Source organism: Callithrix jacchus, chromosome 7, assembly GCF_049354715.1.
Source record: "Callithrix jacchus isolate 240 chromosome 7, calJac240_pri, whole genome shotgun sequence".
Taxonomy (NCBI): Eukaryota; Metazoa; Chordata; class Mammalia; order Primates; family Cebidae; genus Callithrix; species Callithrix jacchus.
In genome coordinates this window covers 130,718,165-130,741,279 of record NC_133508.1, presented here as the reverse complement: position 1 = coordinate 130,741,279, position 23,115 = coordinate 130,718,165, and the positions used below count along the sequence as shown (strand labels likewise).

The window sequence follows — 23,115 nt, the reverse complement described above, 5'->3', positions numbered from 1 at the left end:
CAAAGGACAGGATGAACTAAGTCACAAAAGAAGAACTGCAAACAGCTGATGAACATAATGAAAAAAAGTTCTACCTTACTTTTCATCAGAGAAATAAGAATAAAACAGTAGGATATCTAATTAGGGTAAAAGAAAATACAACAAACATCCTGAGCAGTGGAAAATTGCATTTTAATGTTCATCTTTTGATTCCTAAATTTTCCTATATAAATATGCATTACTCTTATAGACATTTAAAATAATTTTTAGGTTGACAATATTAATCATGTTAAAGACAATTTCTAAAACAAAGTCCAACATTGGAGTGTCTACTGTATGCCAGGCACTGTTTGAGGCACTGAGAGAGACAGATAAAGCCTCTGGCTTTGTATTCTAATGTGAGACGAGACAGATAGTAATGAGCTGGTAAATAAATATGATCATTTTAGACACTGCAAATCGCTATGCGGATAATGAAACAGGATAACAGGTTAGAGGTGACCTGGGGGTGGAAGAGGATCTATTCTAGATAGTAAGTCAGAGAAGCCTTTCTAAATGGAACGTCTGATCTGAGACTTGAATGATGTAAAGGAGCCAACCATATGAAGATCTGGGAGAGTACATTCCAGGCAGAGCCAGCAGCAAGTGAAGTAATTCAGGAAGCAGAAACAAGCATGATAGCTTCAACCTATCACAGAAAGACCAATGTAGCTGGGACTTAGAGAAACAGGGAGTACGTGGTACAAGATCAGGTTGGGGACATAGGTGAAGCCAGCTCAAATGGAGCCCAACAGGTCACAGAAAGGACTTTGGACTTTAACTGAAATGGGAATTTATTGGAGGGTTTGGAACAAGGCAGTGAAATAATGTTTTGTTTGGATTAATATGATAAATTAATATAATCTGATTTATTTTTATATCTAGAAGAAGGGCAACCTATCCTAGTGGTAAAAACCTCAGCTCTTTTCAGTGTTACTTCACCTGTCTCTGCTTCAGTTTCCCCATCAGTGAAATAAGTATAATGATAGTACCTACTGCCTAAGGTCGGCACAAGGATTAAAATAATAACATAAATCAGTAAAAGCTGGGTGTGTGGCTCATGCTTATAATCCCAGCCATTTGGGAGGCTGAGGCAGGTGGGTCACTTGAGGTTAGCAGTTCAGGACTAGCCTGGGCAATACAGCAAGATTTCATCTCTACACAATATTTTTTTTAATTAGCCAGGTATGGTGGTACACACCTATAGTCCCAACTACTTGGGATGCTGAGGCAAGAAGATCCCTTGATCTCAGGAGGTCAAAGCTGCAATGAGCTATGATTGTGCCACTGAACTCCAGCCTGGGTGACAGAACAAGACCATGTCTCCAAAAACAACTAGTAGACCATAGTTAACGCTATGTAATATTAGTTTGATAAATAACTAGTTACTTAAATAGTAGTTAATCTGGGGAAGAGGGATTATGAAAGTAGAATGTGTGGAAACTTTGCTTTTGCCTTACATCCTTCTCACTGGACTTTTTGAATAATATATTGAGGCATGCATTACTTTTATAATTTAAAACAATTAGTTTAAGGAAAAAATCTTGAGTATGATTTCAAGTTTTCAGTTCAAAAATAAAGTCACACCTCAACTTCAATGTTTGAAGCTTATTTTGTTTTGTTTTGTTTAGAGGAGGAAGACCCTAAAAATATAGTGGTATATTTTTTAGAGTTTTCTACTCAGTATAATACATAACTTGCCATTCTTTTTTACAGATGTATTTAGGGATTTGGGATAATCTGCCAGGTGTTGTGAAATGTCAAATGGAACAAGCGCTTCATCTTGATTTTGGAACTGAATTGGAACCAAGAAAAGAAATAGTGCTATTTGATAAGCCAACTAGAGGAACTACTGTACAGAAATTCAAAGAAATGGTCTATAGTCTCTTTAAGGTAAGTATATCCATTCACATGTGGCTAGTGTGAAGTGGGACTCTTCAGAGGAATTGGCAGGACCTCATCATAAGCCATTTAAGTGTTGATATTCTTTGACCTCTATCAAGTACTCCATCCTGAGGAAATAATTAAGAGGCCAGGCACAGTGGCTCATGCCTGTTATCCCAGCCCTTTGGGAGAACAAGGCAGGAGGATCGCTTGAGCCCAGGAGTTCAACACAGGCCTGGGCAACATAGTAAGACCTCAGCTATTAAAAAAAAAAAAAAAAGCCAGGAGTGATGGCATGTGCCTGTAGTCCTAACTGCTTGAGAGACTGAGGTGCAAGGATTGCTTGAGCCTGGGAGGTTGAGGTTACAGTGAGCCACGATCTCATCACTGCACTCCAGCCTGGGCGACAAAGCGAGACCCTATTTCTGAAAGAAAAATCTGTGTTGGAGAGTGTTTACTTTAACATTATTTATGATAGCGAAAAATGTCCAGATATGAGGAGAGAGTTCATTAATTAGTTCAAATGCTGTACAGTTTAACATGAAAACTAATACAAAAAAGGTGAGATGAAATTAGTATACTCTTAGAAATGTGGTTATTAGAGGCTGGGAAGGGTACGGAGGAGAGGAGGGTAAGGAGAGGTTGGATAAGATACAAAATTATAGCTAGATAGGCTAATAAGTTCTAGTGTTCTATATCACTATGGGGTAAAGGGATTAACACTTTTTGTATGTTTTCAAAAAACTAGAAGAGAGGATTGTGAATGTTCACAACACAATGATAAATGTTTGTATAATATGCTAATTACCTTGATTTGATAAACACATTGTATGTGTGTATTGTAGTATCACTCTGTATCTCATGCAATGTGCCCCATTCACAATACAGAGGCACAGGGCCTGGGCTGAGGTGTACATGGGGGTTTACTCTACCTCCTCATTCTAAACAGTCAGTGTAAGAACACAGCTTGGGGTAAGCACCAGGCCTGGGGATTTTTTTTAAATCTTTCTATTCTTAAGACAGTTGTGTTTTTTTGTTTTTGTTTTAAGACAGGATCTTGCTCTGGCACCCAAGCTTGAGTGTGCAGTAGCCTGATCTTGGCCCATTGCAGCCTCAGCCTCCTGGGTTTAAGCCACCCTCCTGCCTCAGCCCCCACAAGTAGCTGGGATCACAGCACCACCGCACCTGACTAATTTCTTTTTTTTTTTTTTTTTTGAGACAGAGTCTGACTGTTGCCAGGCTGGAATGCAATGGCAGGGTGGTATCAGCTCACTGCAACTTCCACCTCCTGGGTTCAAGCAGTTCTGCTTCAGCCTCCCAAGTAGCTCAGATTATAGGTACCCGCCACCACACCCGGCTAATTTTTGTATTTTTAGTAGAGACAGGTTTCACTACTTTGGCCAGGCTGGTCTTGAACCGCCCACCGTCTTGGCCGCCCAAAGTGCTGGGATTACAGGCATGAACCACTGCACCTGGTATTTCTTTTAATTTTTATTAGAGACAGGTTTCATCATGTTGCCCAGGCTGGTCTAGACCTCTTGAGCTCAAGTGATCTGCCCACCTTGGCCTCCCAAAGTACTGGAATTACAGGGGTGAGCCACCACGCCTGGCAGTATCCCATAAATTTGTACAGTAATTACATGTCAACTAAAAATAAGTACATGTCAACTAAAAAAGCATAGCAGTTCCTCCCATGCAAAAAAAAAAAAAAAAAAAATTAGTACTCTGTGAATTATTTTTTAAAACAAATACACATATAAAGATTAAATCGAAATAAATATAAGAAAGTTTTACGAAAAATTTATTTTCATGTCTCTTATTTTCACTCAAATTTTTTCTTTGGCCATTTTACATGTATTTCAGACTTTTATCCCAGAGAAACAGGGAAATACTTTTTAACCTCCATTATTGTAATACTACTACTTGAACAAAATAATTATTGTGATAAATACAAAATAGGAGAAAATACTTAGGCCAAGCATGGTGGCTCATGCTTGTAATCCTGAGCCACTTTGGGAGGCTGAGGTCGGAGGGTCACCTGAGCCCAGGAGTTTGAGACTAGCCTGGGCAACACAGTGAGACCCTTGTCTCTAAAAAACAAAAGAGAGAGAGAAAATAATTTTTAGTTGACCCTTATTCTAACTTTGATATAAGTACATTACGGTACAGTTTTGCCAAGTCCACATATGAAGGGGTGGTTTGCTAATGTATGAATGAGGAATAATTACTTTGTTAGTTAACTATCTAAAGGGTCTGAAGGGGATAGGGGTGTTAGAATGGCCATTTCCTAATAGACAAGTATATTAAAGTGGGTTTTACTACAATTACATAAAGCATGGTTCTAGTCACTTAAGAAGCTTCACAAATATTTGGAGATATAATACATTAAGTTCCTTCATGGGGATTCAGGAGCAAGATAATTTCTAGCATGGTAATAGTGCCCATAACGGAACTTAGTATGGTGCATGGGAGGTATTTTTCATTCCTTCTGTATAATTAGCGAAATTCTTGACAGGCAAAATTGGGTGACCAAGGAAACCTCTCTGAACTGGTTAATCTCATCTTGACGGTGGCTGATGGTGACAAAGATGGCCAGGTTTCCTTGGGAGAAGCAAAGTCAGCATGGGCACTTCTTCAACTAAATGAATTTCTTCTCATGGTGATACTTCAAGATAAAGAACATACCCCCAAATTAATGGGATTCTGTGGTGACCTCTATGTGATGGAAAGTGTTGAATATACCTCTCTTTATGGAATAAGCCTCCCTTGGGTCATTGAACTTTTTATTCCATCTGGGTTCAGAAGAAGCATGGATCAGCTGTTCACACCATCATGGCCTAGAAAGGCAAAAATAGCAATAGGACTTCTGGAATTTGTGGAAGATGTTTTTCATGGCCCCTACGGAAATTTCCTCATGTGCGATACCAGTGCCAAAAACCTAGGATATAATGATAAGTATGATTTGAAAATGGTCGATATGAGAAAAATTGTACCAGAGACAAACCTGAAAGAACTTATTAAGGATCGTCACTGTGAGTCTGATTTGGACTGTGTCTATGGCACGGATTGTAGAACTAGCTGTGATCAGAGTACAATGAAGTGTACTTCAGAAGTGATACAACCAAATTTGGCAAAAGCCTGTCAGTTACTCAAAGACTACCTACTGCGTGGTGCTCCGAGTGAAATTCGTGAAGAATTAGAAAAGCAGCTTTATTCTTGTATTGCTCTGAAAGTCACAGCAAATCAAATGGAAATGGAACATTCTTTGATACTAAATAACTTAAAAACATTACTGTGGAAGAAAATTTCCTACACTAATGATTCTTAGTTCATTTGGACACGGTTACCATTTTAAGAAACCTGCCAATTTTAAAGAACAATTTTGAGCATTAAAAAAAAAAATGGCTTGATTCGGATTCCTGCCAGTTACACAAAACTCCTGCCCCATCAGGCCTGAGAAGCCATCAGTGTATGATTACTGAAGTAATAGCAGGAGGTGTAAGATCAACAGGTCAAGATGTCATTCCTGCCCTTTTAGAAGCCCCATTACATCTCCCAAGTACATTCATCGTGTAACTATTTTGACTGACTTTAAAAACCAATGCTGTGAAAAGCCTCATTCCATAAACATTAATAGTGACTGACTTGTAGATTTACCGTAGCCAAAATACCAGTGCTGGAAACATTGTGTTTGCATTGAAGCTGCTGTTCAACAAGAAAATTTATAAATTTACTAACATCTTAGCATGGTAAAGTTTGCACATTAACAGAAATTAAGACTGCAAGGCAGGTTACACTTGTTCCTTTATAAACAGATGTTGGGTTAATAGCATGGTTTATTGTATTATATAGACTTATACACAATTTTTAACCTCATTCAGACATCAGCTGTTATGTGTAGCTTCACAATGTTTCAAGTGGCTTACTTCAAATCTTATACTTGACAATATACCAATTTTAGTGACTGAAAAATGGATGAACTTTCCTAAAGATTCAAAGGGCCCATCTTAGTATCAAACAGCTGACTGAGCCCTTCAAAACTGACATCTTAAGGCGCAATCAAAATCCACATATCCCAATTATGAGCTATGTCAAAGTGGGACTATAAGTGCAAGACTAAAACTTTCCATTTTCAAATAATAGTATATCATGTGAGCCAAAGGGCTATTTCTTAAAGAGGCATGTAAATTTATTCATCTGACCTTTTTTTCCCCATGTAAGCTTGATATACAAGGTTTAATATTTGCTCCTCTTCCATGTTATTTTCACATGTATACTCAGATTTGGCATGTACTTTTCAACATCTCCATTAAAATTAGTTTTTGGAGAAAAGATCCAGTATTTTCTGCTCAAAGGTTTCACCTAGGTCAAGTGAATGTGTTAAAAATCTACGTGACCTTCACTGGACAGCTTTCTCTCAAAAGTTTCCTTCAAAGCCATGGATTAGCACCCGTTTTGTTTGCTTTAAGGTACTTTTTCTTCCCATTAATCATCTGGTTATAATAAATGGATGGAAGAAATATTTCCTAGTGATGGTTGGTCTGTTGCTTGCCAGATTTTTAGGGAGAGCTGCACATCATACAACATTAGTGATAATGACTCCCTGGCAGGTAAAATAGAAGCCCAAGAATATAAGTGGGACCTTTGTTGGAAACAACTTTTTCTAAAAAAGTTACACTTGTTTTCTTGGAGAAGAAAACCTGTCAACTCCTTTGCTTTTACAAAATACTTGAGGGTATCTCCTATAAGGTTCATAAGAATAAGAGCTTAACACAGATATAATTGCTGTCCATAAGTTTATTGTCTTTATCTGAAAAATCCTTATAGAAAACTGGTTTAGCTCTCAGCAGCCCGCTCCTGAGCTCTGAGGAAGCTTGCCTTCTTTTGAGCTACCCGATCTTTCTTCTGAGCAAGGGACATTTTGGGGCGGTTCCACCTACAAAAGATAGGAATATATGTATGTTTAAACCATAACTGAAGAGAATAGAGAATATTTCAATTAAAAATTTAATTTTAATAAAATTCATGTCAATAAAATTTTAAGAGAGAATATTTAAGACTTTGCAATCAGACAGAGGTAAATAATCCAAGTTCATATACATTTACTCATGTATGATCTTAAGCTAACTTTCCCAAACCCCAACTTCTGTCATGTCCTACTAGTATAGGGCCAGAAGTCAAACAGAAGACATGTTAGATCCAGCAACCCCCACTTCAAGGTATTTGCCCAAAGTTTTGAAATCAGTTTGTCCAAGAGATCAGCACTCCCATGTTCACTGCAGCACTATATATTAATAGCAACAGATAAATGGATAAAGAAAATGTGGTATACATACACATAATGCAATATTACCCAACCTTTAAAAAAGATGGAAATTCTGTCATTTGTGAGAGAAACAGAAGTGGAGAACATTGTGCTCAGTGAAATAAGCCAGGCACAAAAAAACCAAATACTTCATATTCTCACTTGTATGTAGAATCTAAAACAATGGAACTCATAAAAGCAGAGTGTAGAATGGTGGTTGCAAAGAGTGTAGGCTGGTGGGTGCAAAGAATGGACAGATGATAGCTGAAAACATGAAAGATCAACAAAAAGCAAATTTTTGTTAACCAATAAAAAATACAGTAACCAGTACTGAGACTGTACTAGGATAGAAAGGGCCACCTCAGTAGTGTCTGAAGCTAACACATTTCTATCACCACAATTACTTTCGCAAACCTGGTTCCCTTCGCTTCTGCCACATCATGCAGAGCTAGTGATCGAGTTTGCACAGCTACGCCACCGGAGAACCACTCCCAACCTGTTTTCTTATAAAGACCAAAAAAAAAAGAGACATACCTCTTCTTCTTAACTTCTTTCTTGGGCTTCTTTTCATAGACTGGATTCTCTCGTATAGCAGCATGAGCTTTCTTATACATCTCCTCCATCTGAAACAAAGGAAAGCAAACAGTACTTGGTTTCATTTCATATGCCCTACTATATATATTAAGGTAATCATGACTTATTTTGTCCTTCTAAGCCAGATTCTCAAAAGGAACTAAATTAAGTCAATGTTGGTAAACACTAATTTCTAAATGTAACTCACCTTTTCCTAACACATTCCCAATTTTTGCCTTATGCAATGTGAACTACTGCTATTCAGAAAACTCCATCTTATTCAAGAAAAAGTCAGGCCAGGTGGTGGCTCATGCCTATAATCTCAAACACTTTGGGAGTCCAAAGTGGGAGGATGACTTCAGCACAGGAGTTTGAGAGACCAACCTTGGCAACATAGTGAGACCTGTCTCTACAAAAAAAATACTAATTAGCCACGTGGCAATTATTAATGGTAGCATACACCTGCAGTCCCAACTATGTTGAGTCCAGGAGGTCAAGGTTGCAGTGGCACAATCACAGCTCACTACACCCCAGCGTGGGTGACAGAATGAGACCTCATCTCTACCAACAATGAAGAAAAAATTAGAAGGCTGGGCGCAGTGGCTCAAGTCTGTAATCCTAGCACTTTGGGAGGCCAAGGCGGATGGATCATGAGGTCAGGAGTTGGAGACCAGCCTGACCAACATGGTGAAACCCCGTCTCTACTAAAAATACAAAAATTAGCCAGGTGTGGGGCCGTGTGCTTGTAATCCCAGCTACTCGGGAGGCTGAGGCAAGAGAATCGCTTGAACCCAGGAGGCAGAGGTTGTGGTGAGCCAAGTGTGCCATTGTATTCCAGCCTGGGCAAAAATGAGACTCCGTCTCAAAAAAAAAAAAAAAAAAAATTAGCAGGGCATGGTGGTGCACGCCTCTAATTCCAGCTACCTTGGGAGGCTGAGGTGGGAAGATTGCTTGAGCCCAGAAGTTTGAAGTTACAATGAGCTATTGTGCCATTGTCACCCCAGCCCAGGCAACAGAACAAGATCCTGCCCCCGCCCCCACCACACACACGAAAGAAAAGAAAAACCTGCATATACTTCTGAGAAATTCAGCCACACTTGAGTCACTCTAAATCAAATTTTTGTCTTCAAAAACAAATACTGCACTTCTCATTTTAAATACTGTCTGGTCTAAAATCTTTCATTCAAGAACACATGCCAGAAGTATTAAGATGATGAACGTGTGGGACCAAGAGTCACAACACTGACATGGCTTAACTGAGACCGAAGACTGGACACAGGCCAACAAGCAAATTCATCTGTCATCCCACACTCTCCAGACTTTTTTTCCATCTTTATCTCATAGGCCTTTTAAAGCAATTCCCAGCATTATGCACCAAAGACCTCTTGTCTTTGACTCCTACCTACGCCTAGCATCTGGTGGTAATATAAGGCCTCTAGGACCAGAAAGAGGTCTGAAGTTTTCCTGAAAAGCCTCTAGAAAGCCAGAAAGAGGCTTAAAGTTTTCCTATAAGGCCTCTAGGACCACTAAGAGGTCTGAAGTTTTCCTGAAAAGCCAACCGATCAGATGTTATTGGGCAGTTTTTCATTTGCTTGTTTTTTGAAACAGAGTCTCGCTCTGTTGCCCAGGCTGGAGTATAGTAGTGTGATCCCAGCTCACTGCAACCTCCACCTCCCAGGTTCAAGCAATCCTGCCTAAGCCTCCAGAGTAGCAGGGATTACAGGCTGAGACACCACGCCCAACTAATTTTTGTATTTTTAGTAGAGACAGGGTTTGGCCATGTTGGCCAGGCTGGTCTCGAACCCCTGACCTCAGGTAATCTGCCCGCCTCAGCCTCCCAAGTGCTGGGATTATAGGCATGAACCACCACACCTGGCCAGGGCAATTTTGTTCTAAAACTCACCAGGGGAAAAAAATGCTGCAACTCTGAATACCTAAAAATTATAGCCCACTACAGACTATGTCACAGTAATCCAGGTCTCTAAAATTATTCATTAAATTTGGAGATGTGATTATTACATGCACTTGCATAAAGCTTATTAATAAAGGAAAATAATGCAAAAATGCTCACTGCATTTGAAACCTCAACTACCTATATCCATTTTGAAAGTTAATTTTCCTACCTCTTAGGACTCTATTATAGCTGTTCACTAACAAATACTTAATAAATCCACTTGATGACTTCATATATAATCATTCCACAAATCTAAGCAACCCAGTTCCTTCCAAGACGTCAGACAAGTAGCCATGTAGATAATGCCATGAATTCAGGCAAAGACCACTTCCTGTTGGAGATACATCAGATGTCTGCAGATGATTTCAGCAGGCACAGAGAAGGAGAGAGGCCACTGTAGATAGTTAATGAGCCAAGTGGAAAAATACATTAGCCAAAAAGTAGTCTAGCTGAAGGAAAGCATGTATACAGGAAGCCATTTGGAAATAAATATCTGAAAGCACAAATTGGGAGTCTGTAAAGTTCTGAGCAAGTATAACATGACTACATCAAGATATAGATTAGGAAGTAAATTTTGCAGAACAAGTAGGATCATGATCTTAAAGTACATGACCTCGTTACCAGGATGAAGTCGTAAGTCACAAAGAAATATAATATAGTAAAAATTAACATGCACCTACATACTGATTAAAAAAACAACTCTGGACTAGGAAAAGGAAGGAAAAAAACCACTCTTCTTTTCCTAACTCAAACTCGTTTATTCAGCCTTACACTGTGTCCAAAGCACAGAAATAACAGAAAGTGGTCATTTCTGTTTTTTAAAATTTTCCTAGCCATAGCTATGCCAAAATAGAAGCTACTACACACTAACAAAAAAGAATCTGGGTCAGGCACAATGGCTCTCATCTGTAAGCCCAGCACTCTGAGACTCATTGTTGCAAACATGGCTCCCCTCATTGCTATAACACCACGTAGACCCAGTGATCAAATCTCCTTTCCTGTGTACCTATCTGAGATAACTGCAAAGTCCAGAATATAGCACATATATGCTATGAAGAGCTTTCCTCTCCCATGGTTTCAAAATCAGTGAAGTTTATTATCTAGCACCTGTTATCAAACAAAGCAGATTACAACTATGACTACAGGAATATCTACAAAAGGTAGCCAAATCTTCAGAAGCTTAAAGTCCCCCATATTTGAGCATCTAAAAGATTACTAAAAGCATGTTGACAAGTTTAGCTCAGCAATAACCTGAAACAAACCTATATAATATTAACTCCCCCCAAAACAAGTAATAAACCTATTTCTATAAATTAACCAATATAGGCATTTTTTAGGTAAATGTTTTACCATGTCTGGAGTTACGCTGTTCTTTATGTATTGAGAGAACTGTTTCTTGTAAGCATCTTCATCTTCTTCCATTAAGTAGCGCATGTAATCTGCAACATTCTGGCCCATGATGTGCTTCCGGTGTACTTCTGCATTAAATTCCTTGCTTTCAGAATCATAACCAGGGAATCGCTTGGTACTGAAATTAAGTTATTCATATTTTAGTATAGACTCACATAATTTAGTTTACTAGTAAGTATTTACTTCAGTAGCTGCCATCAGTCCCGTCTTGAAACAATTATTGCATCATATGCAACCAAAGGACCAATTACTGACTGCTCAGTTAGTGGGAGATCATCATTCAGCAGCTCATCTCTGAATTCCAGGACAGAAGACAAATTCATGCTAAAAAAAACACCTTTAAAAGCCACTACCAAGGCTTTCTACCACTACAAAATTAGTTATCCAGCATATTAGCAGAGGAAGGAGTTTCAAAACTTATCCCCTAAATCCTTTAATTTTCAGTGGGTACATGGGAATAAGTGATTTGTCCAAGATCACAGTTAATGAAACTGTCAAGTGAGAATGCTCTTGATATATTTGCCCCCACCCACCTCCACATCATAAAAGCAAAATTTCAGTTAGGTTGTTATTTTTAGGCTTACCAAAAATTACTATTTCTTGGTTGTTAAAATCACCGAATGCCAAAACATTCCTAAGAAGTTAGTAAATCAAGATGCGTGGACTCAACAAATAAAAATCATTAACTCAAACCAATGGAACCACAAATTAACCTACTTAACTTCCCAAAATGGCCTACAATCTTACTCCTAGTTGCAGGTTTAGAAATCTTTCATAAGCCTTTTCCTCAAACTCCTTATAAAATTCTAGATCTACCTTTTTGCATAATTCAGTAAATTTTTATTCTGAAAGAAAAAAAGTGCATGGGGAAAGAGGATGGAGTTGCTCATTTCTAATAAAAACTAAGTCATATGCAAAAGGTAATGGTTTCAATCCCATCTCTTTCACTAACTGGCTCAAAAAACTTGGGACAAATAATTGTGAGCCTCAGACTCTTAATTTATAAAATGGGCTATAATTCCTTCCTACCTTACCAGGTTCATCCAGCATAGTGCCTATCACACAGCAGGTATTTAATGAATGATAGCTACTTTAATTTGGTTATTTCCACAGTCCAACCAGTTAAAAAAACAGGGAGAGTCTAGGCACCAAGATAGTATTCTTACCTATGAGGGATAGACAAGCCTCCATCCACAGCTCCCTTCAGGGCACCAAAAACTTTATTGCCAGTGGTAGTTCTGGCAAGGCCTGCATCCAAATAGCAGGTAAAGGCACCTGGCTGATCATCAATGCTTTCCACATTGTATTCATCACCAGTCACCTCCACTTGGCCTTCATAGATCTTGTCCATGCCAAACCTATTGAGAAGCTATTAAAGAAACCAGTGTAAATGCCCGTTTGAATTATTCAAACTGCTCTAAATAAAAAGTTTATGTCATAACCATAAGGACCACTGACATGTAAAAAAAATTTTCCTTTCACACCTACCCCTTTCACCAGATCCACTTGGTCATGAATTTTTAAATGCTATTAAAAAAACTTAAGACATTCAATTTCACCTGAAACAATTTTGTCTTATAACTTCCATATCTTTGCTACATGTTGACATTTGACTTATACAGCAATCAATGAGAATGCATAAATTTGATTGTTATACTTACTCAAGGGAGGTAGTCTCTACATTTATCCAGTCATATTTGTTTAGAATAATTCATCAATTAAATATTTGATGTCATAACATGTAGTTTAATCTGGAATAAAATTTTAGGGCAAAAGAACCATCTTTTGTGCTCTATTCTCCAACTACATTATGTTAGCTCAGGCCCCTCCTCGGCTGGTACAGTCACCTAGCTATTGGTCCACAAGTAATGAATGCCCTTGCACCAAATTGTTCTCATATATCATGACAATGATCCCTCCACTCAAACATGTTTATAACCAATGATGTGGGTGGGCTGTGTCAACCCTGATGCACATGCTTAACAATTCCATTGCAAAACAAGTCAGAAACTGAGATAATAAAAATAAGGCAAAAATCTCATCTTCATCTACCAGCAAAATAGAGCATATACAGGAAACACTGCCACCCAGATGGAAAAATGTTTAAAACAAAAATGAATCTTCCCATCAATGACCACTCTCCAAAACACTAAGATTCTCAATTTTTTTTCTTTTTTTTTTTTGACAGAGTTTCACTCTTGTTGCCCAGGCTGGAGTGCAATGGCACAGTCTCGGCTCACTGCAACCTCTGTCCCTGGGTTCAAGCGATTCTTCTGTCTCAGCCACCCCAGTAGCTGAGATTACAGGTGCCTGCCACCACACCCAACTAATTTTTTGTATTTTTAGTACAGACGGGGCTTCATCATGTTGGCTGATGGTCTCAAATCCTCTGACCTCAAGTGATCCACCCACCTTGGCCTCCCAAAGTGCTGGGATTACAGGCGTGGTACATATTAAGAAAATACAGATTCCAGAGGGTCTAGAGTGGAGCTCCCACAGATCTGTGTTTTCAGTGTCAGCCAACATTCAGAAGATGTATATCTGAGTAGCATGGGTCTTCATTGTCCAATTAAGTAGTCACTAGCTACAAGAAGATTTTCAAATTCAAGTTTACATACTGCTGGAACTCAACAGCTGCAGGTCGCTAGTGGCAAAACCACTGGACAGCCAATTACAGATTTGTGTCATTGCAGAAAATTTTTTTGGAAAGAGCTGACCTAGATAAATCCATAAACAGGGCAGAAAACTGGAAGCAGGCACTCTCCTGAAGCACAACTGAGGCTATCTTAGCCATGTGCAAACATCTTGCAGAAAACTCTCCAAGCAATGAGCCATGAACTACACCAATAAAAGTCATCTTGTACATACCCTGCGGGCCAGCAGCAGGCCAGTACAATACGCTGCAGCGTAATTTGTCAGGCCAACCTTCACACCATATTTTGGCAGTTCGTGTGCATATGCTGCGCAGACTATCATATCCCCCTCTATGCGGGCATAAGCAATCTACAGTAAGAGAAAAACTAGGTTAGTAATCTATTGCTTTCACTGTCTCATTATGTCTTCATTTCTTTTCAAAGGAATTAAAAAAAAATCGATAGATATAGATGTGCATCAATTAAAATGCTGAAAACTCTTAGCTGGGTTACTGGTAAATTAGAGGTACTTAGAAAGTCAGAGAGGAAAAAAAAAAAAAGAAAAAAGTCACAGAGCAATATCCAATTATTTCAACCATCTTTTGAACTAAACATAACTAAGTTCAATGAAGTCTCAGGAACCTAATGTTTAGTTACCTGAACCTGGACACAGAGGAAGACACTGCCTTCACAATAAACAAATTAATTTGCCCAGAAAACATGTGTGCCTACCCACTACAAAATATCGATAAATCTTAACTCTCAGAATTTTTCCTAATTGTAAAAGCCAAGATTGTAGCTTACAGAGTCCAGCGAGAATGCTCTTGGTACAAGAGCAAACTGCCACCTCCTGAAGGCCTTTCATGCAGGAGCCACCTTTGTACATTTTATTAAAACCTGTTTCAGGCCAGGTGTGGTGGCTTATGCCTGTAATTCCAGCTCTTTGGGAGGCCAAGGCAGATGAATCATGTGAGATCAGGAGTTCAAGACCAGCCTGGCCAACATGGTGAAACCCCATCTCAAAATAAAACAAAACAAAACACGCTATTTCAAACAATAGCCAGAATAATCTTAAAGCCCTATTTAACTCAACTACCTCTTCAGTGGTTGAGTGGCATATAAGGCCATATAGGAAAAATCAGGACAAACCCAATTCTTCTACTGGCATTGGTATGGGCAAGAACTTCTTACTTGCCTCTAATCTCCCCACCCCACACACACACATAATAGGTTTCATTCAGGTCTTTCTCTGTCGCCCAGGTTGGAGGGTAGTGGTGTGATCTCAGTTCACTGCAGCCTCAACCTTGGGGCTCAAACAATCCTCTGACTGAGTAGCTGGGACTACAGGTGTGCCCCACCATGCCTAGCTAACTTTTGTATAGTTTTTGTGAAGACAAACTCTCACTATATGGCCCAGGCTGATGTCAAAACTGCCGGCTCAAGCAATCTTCCCAAAGTGCTGGGATTATAGGCATGAGCCACCACACCCAACCAAGTGTGTTTTTAAAGTACCAATTTCCCTGGCTCCAATTCTAGACCTACTAAAAGAATAATTCACTGAATGCTTTTGGAGGCGCTAGACAGCCCTTTTAACACATACACCATGTGCTTTGCTTCCCAAGCACAATTTCTTGCAGTGAAAAAAGGGGAATGCTTTTGTCTAGAAAACAACTTACCTGACAAATGATATCCCTGTTTGTTACACGAACTATCATCCGGTATTTGGGTGTGTTGTATTTATTTTTATCCTGTATCACCAAGCGTTTCCGAGCATAGTAATCAGTTTTACCCTCTAAAGAAAAAAAAGATTTTAGAAAGGACATTCTACTGCAAAACAGATAAATATTAAATATTGTAAACACAAAAAGATGACAGTACCTCGTCGTCTTCTAAATTTCACTTGGTATCTCTTGAAGTAGGCCTTATTCTTAACAACTTTAACAAACCCCTTAAAGAAAAAAGAATGTTATTAAAACTTTGATAATGTCTTAGTCTGTGATACTTTTGACATGAATTAACCATGTAACAAAATAACACTTGAACTTCCAGAGCAGAAACAGACAATTGTCACTTGTAGAATCCCATGTTTCACAAGCCACTAGGGTCAAGATTACTTTTCCACTATTTTCCATGTCACAGACTGATAGTTTTTTATAAAACACAATAAAAGTGAATCATTAGAGAAATACGGAATAAAAGAAACAAGCATACAAAATGCAGGCCCCAATTTATTACATTTAACAGACATAAAATTGTTACATTGCTTCCAAAAGTTTTTAAACTCAGTCTCTGTACTTGTTTCTTCGAGGACCAGCACCAATAACTGTGTCAAACTTTTGCGAAACACTGCCCTAGACAATAGTCAGTGGTACCAAACGTCAGTCTGTTCGGAACATGCTATGTCCGACTTTGAAAACCTAGCCTCACACAACTACATACCTCTCTCGCGTCCCACGTATGTTTTTCAAAAGCCTAAATTACCTGTCACAAAGCTTAAACGGGCAAGAAGAGCACATTCATCAATAATTCCTCACTAAAACAGCACTGTTCCCCCACCAGCTAGAGCAACATTTCATTCCACCTTTGGGGCCCTACCCCAATAATTAAAAACTGATCCGGTGACTGACTCTAGAAGAGGCAGGAGGCACATATTCCACGTTAAAGGAGCTTCCGGTGCTCAGGGACACCTCCGCCTCCAAGCGCCACTGACAATTTTGGCTTAAAAGCCACTTGCTCGGCCCACGGATACAGGCTTCCTAAAAAACTGCTGGCTCCGACGTTCTCCTGGAAAATCCAAGAAGTACTCGATACTGGGAGGTCTAGTGGGGCTCGAGGACCTGCAGCCCGACTCCCTTCCGGCGTTCTCCAGCTAGGCTGAGGTCGATTGCCTGTGACCTCTCCCGCCCGGCCGCTTGCCAGTGCCCCTCACACTGGCCAGCAGTATCCCCCACGCAGGATGCCTACTAAACTAATTTCTTCTCCCCAACCCGCCATCTAATCTCACGCTACCCTTCCTCGCAAACCCCTCCCCCGCAAGTTCGCGCACCGGGCGGCAGCCATTAAGGCCACGCTGGGAACTGCAGCTACACCAAGTCAGAGCCAGCAATCTAACGCCATCCGGTCCCTGCGACGCACTAGACGGGCCCTAGGCTGGCGGGCGCGCGAGAAAAGGGAACCTCCGTGCATCTAGAGTTCCGAGATCGAAGCATCCACTCACCATCCTGCGGAATAGAGACCCGCGTCCGCGGCTAGACAGAGACCTGCAGGCCCAGCAGCGCTAGGTGGGGGGGAAAGGACCACAGCCCTTGCGCAGGCGCAGTATGTAACGCCGACTGTCACGTAAGTAACGTGTGGAAGAGAGACTGTGTCCGCCACAAGGCGTTTTGTGTTTCGCCCCCTGCTGGCAGGAGGGTCAATACCTGTCTGCCTTGTCAAAAGCTCTCAAGGTTCCAACGCTCTGGGCACAGGATTGCCTAGGATCCGGGCCGTGAGGAGGAGCAGAGAGGATTACTGGAGCCTTTCACTTTCTTTGCTACTGCGTTTTTGTTGTTGTTGTTGATTTCATAACAAATATATTTTATTTTTCTAAGCAGAAAAAAAAAAAGTTAATTAGGACAAGTTTGCTTGGGAGCCCTCTGGCCCTCTCTGGGCTATTCATCCTGGTCCAAGAGCATAGGGGACCCACCCTCCCACCTCACACCCAAGAAGCCTTCCCTGAGAGCCTCAAGCCTGGGATAGGGGCCATTCCTCTGCCTTCCTACAGCAGCTTTGTATCAGCTTCAGCCTACCATAGACTGTCAACTTTCTGAGGATGGGCCCTGATGTCAGATCCACCTCTGCCTCTCCAGCACCTAGTAGGATATCAGCTTCTCAACGTCCGAGCTGGGAGAAGGGACTGCCAACCAGGATGACAGGGTTAAATGACTCCAAAACACTGCCTCTAGAATAAATCAGAATTATGATGCCAATTACCTTTGATTCCAACTTGTAATTCCTTATATAATAGGAAAAATAAACAGAGTCCACTATGGCGGATGTCAACAGAGATCTAGAAAAGAAAACTTCAAATACTTCTCACAGGAAGTGTGATTCTATTTTTGCAGAGCTGCCCTAAAAAGTGTAAAGAAAGAGGTATTCAATTTGTATTTGTAGAAAATACTTTAAAACCTTCATTTTGGTGGATTATCAAGTTATTAGCCTACCAAAGGTACTACATGTCTTGGTCAGGCCCTGCTTACATTGGAGGCAGAAGCATCAGGAAGGAAAGTCTGCCTGGAAACAGGCCCACTCCTAACTTTTGCATGTTTTAGGGCAAGGGTTCATAGGAAGACCCACATACCATTCATCTGAATATTTAGAAGTCATGAAGCAAGCTGGATGTGGTGAGTCATGCCTGTAATCCCTGCACTTTGGGAGGCCAAGGCAGAAAAATCACTTAAACCTAAGAGTTCGAGACCAGCCTGGGAAACATAGTGAGACCCTGTCTCTATAAAAAATAAAATCCAAAAAAATAAGTTATGAAACAAATAACGTGTTAAATTAAATATACTTTATCTTCCTTATCCTCCTCCTTCTTACCTTATAAATCCATGACGGCAAAATAAAAAATATATATACCCATTTCCCTTGGTCACCACCAGGGGTTTGTGGCTAGCATGGCTGGCTCAGCCAGTGCAGTTGGTGACACCAGGAGCTAGGGGGTAATTGTCCAGCACCCTCAGCCAACAGCACCTTATTCAAGTGGTAAAAGTTAAAAATCACTAATAGTAGGATGAATTAAATCTATAGGTTCACACCTGTAATCCCAACATTTTGGGAAGCTGAGCCAGGAGGATCACTTCAGCCCAGGAGTTCGAGACCAGCCTGGTCACAAAAGAAGATCCCCGTCTCTACAAAATTAAAAACAGGAAAGAAAAAATAAATTCAAATTACATGCCTCCTGAGGCACTGAGAAGAATATAAAAGCATTTCCTACATAATCTAATCTAAAATAGTTATCTAATATGTACCACCCAAATCTAATCATGCTAAAACTATACATAAACCCAGATTTCAATAATTCTACAAAGTAACTGGCCTGTACTCTTCAGAAATGACAAGATCATGAAAGATAAGGAAAACCTAAACAAGATTCCAGACTGAAAGAGACCAAAGTGACATGACAACTGTGTGCAATGTGTGATTCCATATTGCATCCTGGACAAGAAAGGAAAAAGGGAAATAAGAAGGCCTTGTATTTATTTTGTTCAAAGAATATTGTCAGAACAATCAGTGAAATTTGGGGTCTGGATTAGGTGATAGTAATGAATCAGTGTTAAATTCTGATTTTCATAGATAGACTGGTTATAAATGAGAGCCTCTTTTTTTTAGGTAATACACACTGAACTGTTTTGGAGTAGTGGGCATCATTTCTGCAACTTAGACTCAGTAAATGGCTTAGGAAAAAATTAATGTGTGTATATACACATACATATATGTGCCTCTACAGAGAAATTAATAAGGCAAAAATGAAAAATGTGTTAAAATGGTGACAGTGAAGAACTTGGGAGAAGGGTATATGGCAATTCTTTGTAGGTTCTTACCCAATCAATGGTTTTGAAATTATTTCAAAATAAAAAATAAAACATTGGCTGGGCACCGTGGCTCACACTTGTAATCCCGAGACTTTGGGAGGCCTAAGCAGGTGGATCACTTGCAGCCAGGAGTTCAAGACCAGCCTGGACAACATGATGACTCCCCATCTCTATAAAAAATACAAAAATTTTAGCTTGGTGTGGTGGTAAGTGCCTGTGTTCCCAGCTACTTGGGAGGCTGAGGCGGGAGGATCACATGAGCCGAGGAGGCAGAGGTTACAGTGAGTCATGATCCTACTGTATTACAGCCTGGATGACAGAGCAAGATCCTGTCTTAAAAAAACAAAAAACCTAAACATTGATTCCTGCTAGAACAGAAGCTATTTATTACTTACTATTCCTGCTAGAATATGGCTTTTATTATCTGAAATGAAAGTGAACTCAGTTTCATCAAATATGTCAAACATACATTATGAATAGAAAATAAATCAGCAGCTGTCTGTGCTCTCTACCATGTGAGGACACAAGGAGGAGTCAGCAGTCTGCAACCTGAAAGAGCCCCTCACCAGAACTGAACCATGCAGGCACCCTGATCTCGGACTTACAGGTTCCTGGAACTGGTGAGAAACAAATGTCTGTTTATAAGTTTTTTTTTTAAAAATCAGCCTTTCCATGCTACCTGCCGAGGGCTCCAAACGGCGTTGTTCAGGATTCCCATCGTAACTTAAAGGGAAACTTTCACAATGTCCGGAACGCTTGATGTCCTGCAAATGAAGGAGGAGGATGTCCTTACGTTCCTGGCACCATTTAGGTGGCACCAACCTTGACTTCCAGATGGAGCAGTATATCTATAAAAGGAAAAGTGATGGCATCTACATCATAAATCTGAAGAGGACCTGGGAGACGCTTCTCCTGGCAGCTCGTGCCATTGTTGCCATTGAAAACCCTGCTGATGTCAGTGTTATATCCTCCAGGAATACTGGCCAGAGGGCTGTGCTGAAGTTTGCTGCTGCCACTGGAGCCACTCCAATTGCTGGCCTCTTTACTCCTGGAAACTTCACCAACCAGATCCAGGCAGCCTTCCGGGAGCCACTGCTGCTGTGGTTACTGACCCAAGGGCTGACCACCAGCCTCTCACGGAGGCGTCTTATGTTAATCTACCTACCATTGCTCTGCATAACACAGATTCTCCTCTGCGCTATGTGGACATTGCCATCCTATGCAACAACAAGGGAGCTCGCTCAGTGGGTTTGATGTGGTGGATGCTGGCTTGGGAAGTTTTGCACATGCGTGGCACCATTTCCCGTGAACACCCATGGGAGATCATGCCGGATCTCCACTTCTACAGAGTTCCTGAAGAGATTGAAAAAGAAGAGCAGGCTGCTGCTGAAAAGGCTGTGACCAAGGAGGAATTTCAGGGCGAATGGACTGCTCCAGCTCCTGAGTTCACTGCTACTCAGCCTGAGGTTGCTGACTGGTCTGAAGGCGTGCAGGTGCCCTCTGTGCCTATCCAGCAGTTCCCTACTGAAGACTGGAGCGCCCAGCCTGCCAGGAAGACTGGTCTGCAGCTCCCACAGCTCAGGCCACTGAATGGGTAGGAGCAACCACTGAATGGTCTTAGGCTGTTCTTGTGTGGGCTCTTAAACAACATAAAAGATTCATGGAAAATAAACATCGAGTTTAAAAAAAATCAGCAATTTTTAGTTCTGGCAGTGATGACTTATTTGATGTTTTAATACAAATATGTGAAAAGATTTCTAAGATATTAACTATATAGTATGATTTTGAGCTGCCTACATACTGCCCTAATTAGCTGGTTATGTATTGAAACCAGCAACTTTCATATTTATGATCAAAGAACAACTTTTTTTTTTTTAAGACTGAGTCTTGCACTGTCACCCGGGCTGAAGTACAATGGTGAGATCTCAGCTCACTGCAGCCTCTGCCTCCTCAGGTTCAAGTGATTCTTCTGCTTCAACCTCCTGAGTAGCTAGGATTACAGGTGCCCACCACCACGCCTGGCTAATTTTTTGTATTTTTAGTAGAAGCGGGTTTCACTATGTTTGCCAGGCTGGTCTTGAACTCCTGACCTTGTGATCCACCTTCCTTGGCCCCCCAAAGTACTGGGATTACAGGCATGAGACACTGTGCCCGGCTGATCAAAAAACAACTTAATACAAAATTTCAGTTAGGAGGAATAAATCCAAGAGATCCATTGTATGATATGATGACCATAGTTAATAACACTGTACTGTATTCTTGAAAATTGCTAAGAAAGATTTTAAGCATTAAAATCTTATCACTTAATAGATTTTAAGTGTTCTCATCACAATAAAGTGATAAGTATGTGAGATAACGGGTATATTAATTACCTCTATTTAGCCATATCACAGTTTATATATATTTCACAATATTTTCTACACAATAAAGGTATCTAATATTTGTCAATCATATTTTTAAAATATCATTTTATTTACAAAATTTTTTAAAATTGGCTTTTGCTTTACATGAGAGTGTATAGGGCCAACTACTCTACAGTTTACTCTTTTTTTATAGATCTTAATCTAGTGGAAAATATTTGAAACTTTTTCTGATACAGGGTCTTGCTCTATTGCCCAGACTGGAGTGCAGTGGCATGATCCTGGCTCACTGCAACCTTGAACTACTGGACTCAAGGAATCCTCCCACCTCAGCCTCCTGAGCAGCTAGAACTATGGGCACTTGCCACCAAACTTCACAAATTTTTTGTTTTAAGGGACAGTCTTACTATGTTGCCCAGTCTGGTCTGAAACTCTTGGCCTGAAACAATTCTCCTATCTCAGCTTCCCAAAGCTCTGGGATTAAGGTGTGAGTCACCTTGCCCAGCTGAAACATTTTTGCTTGTTTTAAGACAGAGTGTTACTGTCTCCCAGGCTGTAATACAGTGACTCAGTCAAAGCTCACTGCAGCCTCGAACTCCTGGCCATACTGAAATGATTCCCCCCATCTCAGCCTCTGGAGTAGCTAGGACCACAGGCACATACCACCATGCCCAGCTAATTTAAAAAAATTTTGTTGCAACAGAATGTTGCCATGTTGCCCAGGCTGGTCTCAAACTCTGGGCTCAAGTGATCCTCCAGCCTGGGCCACTGAAATTGCTGGGATTACAGATGTGAGCCTCTTCACCCCACTGAAACATTTTAAAAACTGTACTTTTACCTAGGAAAAATTAGCCAAAGAAAGAGTAAACCTTGTTTCTTTTTAAAAAAAAATATGTAAATCTATGGTTTTTAATGGGACTGAAAGCAAAATATCAATAACAATTACAATTATGTCTGGGTGTTCTGCTTATAGGCTATTGATATTTGGATGACTAATAAAATAAAGACATATACAATTCATAAATTATACGTATCCATAAAATTCCTTTTTGTGTCTTCATTTCAGGCAAGTTTCTATGTTGCTATTATTATTAAGATATCACGTAATTTGTATTCTACAGATAGTAATATCAAATTAGGTAATGTTTCTTGGGTCATTGTTATTTTTTTTTTGGAAGAGACGCAGTTTTGCTTTGTTGCCCAGACTGGTCTCAAACTCCTGGGCTCAAGTGACCCACCTGCCTCGGCCTCCCAAAGTGCAGGAATTACAGGCGTGAACCACCGAGCCCAGCCCATTGTCATTCTCAGTTTTATTATCTTCAATTTGGAGAAATTTTGTTCTGCTGAAGCAAGAGAAACTGGAATTTTAAATAAAATTCTTAAAGCAATACTTAGATTTTTTAGA

The 23,115-nt window shown here is 40.2% G+C and overlaps 2 protein-coding genes, 2 non-coding genes and 2 pseudogenes across 21 annotated transcripts in view; 2 read left to right on the top strand and 4 right to left on the bottom strand.

Annotated features, from left to right (window-relative positions):
• DIPK1A (divergent protein kinase domain 1A) overlaps positions 1 to 6,422 on the top strand; it is a 122,750-nt gene extending 116,328 nt beyond the window's left edge. For all 9 annotated transcript variants that reach the window (XM_035252159.3, XM_078332469.1, XM_009001716.5 and 6 more), the window contains 2 exons: positions 1,735 to 1,911; positions 4,418 to 6,422. In XM_035252159.3, coding sequence (XP_035108050.1) covers positions 1,735 to 1,911; positions 4,418 to 5,230 — 990 coding nt within the window. In that variant the 3' untranslated portion in view covers positions 5,231 to 6,422. The remainder of the gene's footprint in view (positions 1 to 1,734; positions 1,912 to 4,417) is intronic.
• LOC118143487 (small nucleolar RNA SNORA51) lies at positions 2,767 to 2,888 on the bottom strand (annotated as a pseudogene).
• LOC144577049 (small ribosomal subunit protein uS2 pseudogene) lies at positions 5,399 to 22,734 on the top strand (annotated as a pseudogene). The gene has a single exon (XR_013520270.1). The product of XR_013520270.1 is annotated as a small ribosomal subunit protein uS2 pseudogene (transcript).
• The window catches only part of RPL5 (ribosomal protein L5), a 50,494-nt gene continuing 33,081 nt past the window's right edge, over positions 5,703 to 23,115 (bottom strand). The window contains exons 2-12 of one of the 9 annotated variants that reach the window (XM_078332476.1): positions 20,030 to 20,198; positions 18,574 to 18,666; positions 17,566 to 17,717; positions 17,197 to 17,362; positions 15,656 to 15,725; positions 15,454 to 15,569; positions 14,013 to 14,147; positions 12,311 to 12,513; positions 11,085 to 11,262; positions 7,742 to 7,830; positions 5,703 to 6,838 (exon numbers count right to left, since the gene is read on the bottom strand). In XM_078332476.1, the coding sequence (XP_078188602.1) occupies positions 6,739 to 6,838; positions 7,742 to 7,830; positions 11,085 to 11,262; positions 12,311 to 12,513; positions 14,013 to 14,147; positions 15,454 to 15,492 (744 nt within the window). In that variant the 5' untranslated portion in view covers positions 15,493 to 15,569; positions 15,656 to 15,725; positions 17,197 to 17,362; ... (1 more) ...; positions 18,574 to 18,666; positions 20,030 to 20,198 and the 3' untranslated portion in view covers positions 5,703 to 6,738. Of the gene's footprint in view, positions 6,839 to 7,741; positions 10,129 to 11,084; positions 11,263 to 12,310; positions 12,514 to 14,012; positions 14,148 to 15,453; positions 15,570 to 15,655; positions 15,726 to 16,994; positions 17,073 to 17,196; positions 17,363 to 17,565; positions 17,718 to 17,749; positions 17,888 to 18,573; positions 18,667 to 20,029; positions 20,199 to 23,115 lie in introns of those variants that run through there. The other 8 variants (XM_078332477.1, XM_078332475.1, XM_078332474.1 and 5 more) reach the window with 8 other exon arrangements.
• On the bottom strand, positions 7,542 to 7,674 carry LOC118143455 (small nucleolar RNA SNORA66). Its single transcript, XR_004727667.1, has one exon. It is a non-coding gene; the product is annotated as a small nucleolar RNA SNORA66 (small nucleolar RNA).
• On the bottom strand, positions 11,335 to 11,429 carry LOC118143450 (small nucleolar RNA SNORD21). The gene has a single exon (XR_004727664.1). It is a non-coding gene; the product is annotated as a small nucleolar RNA SNORD21 (small nucleolar RNA).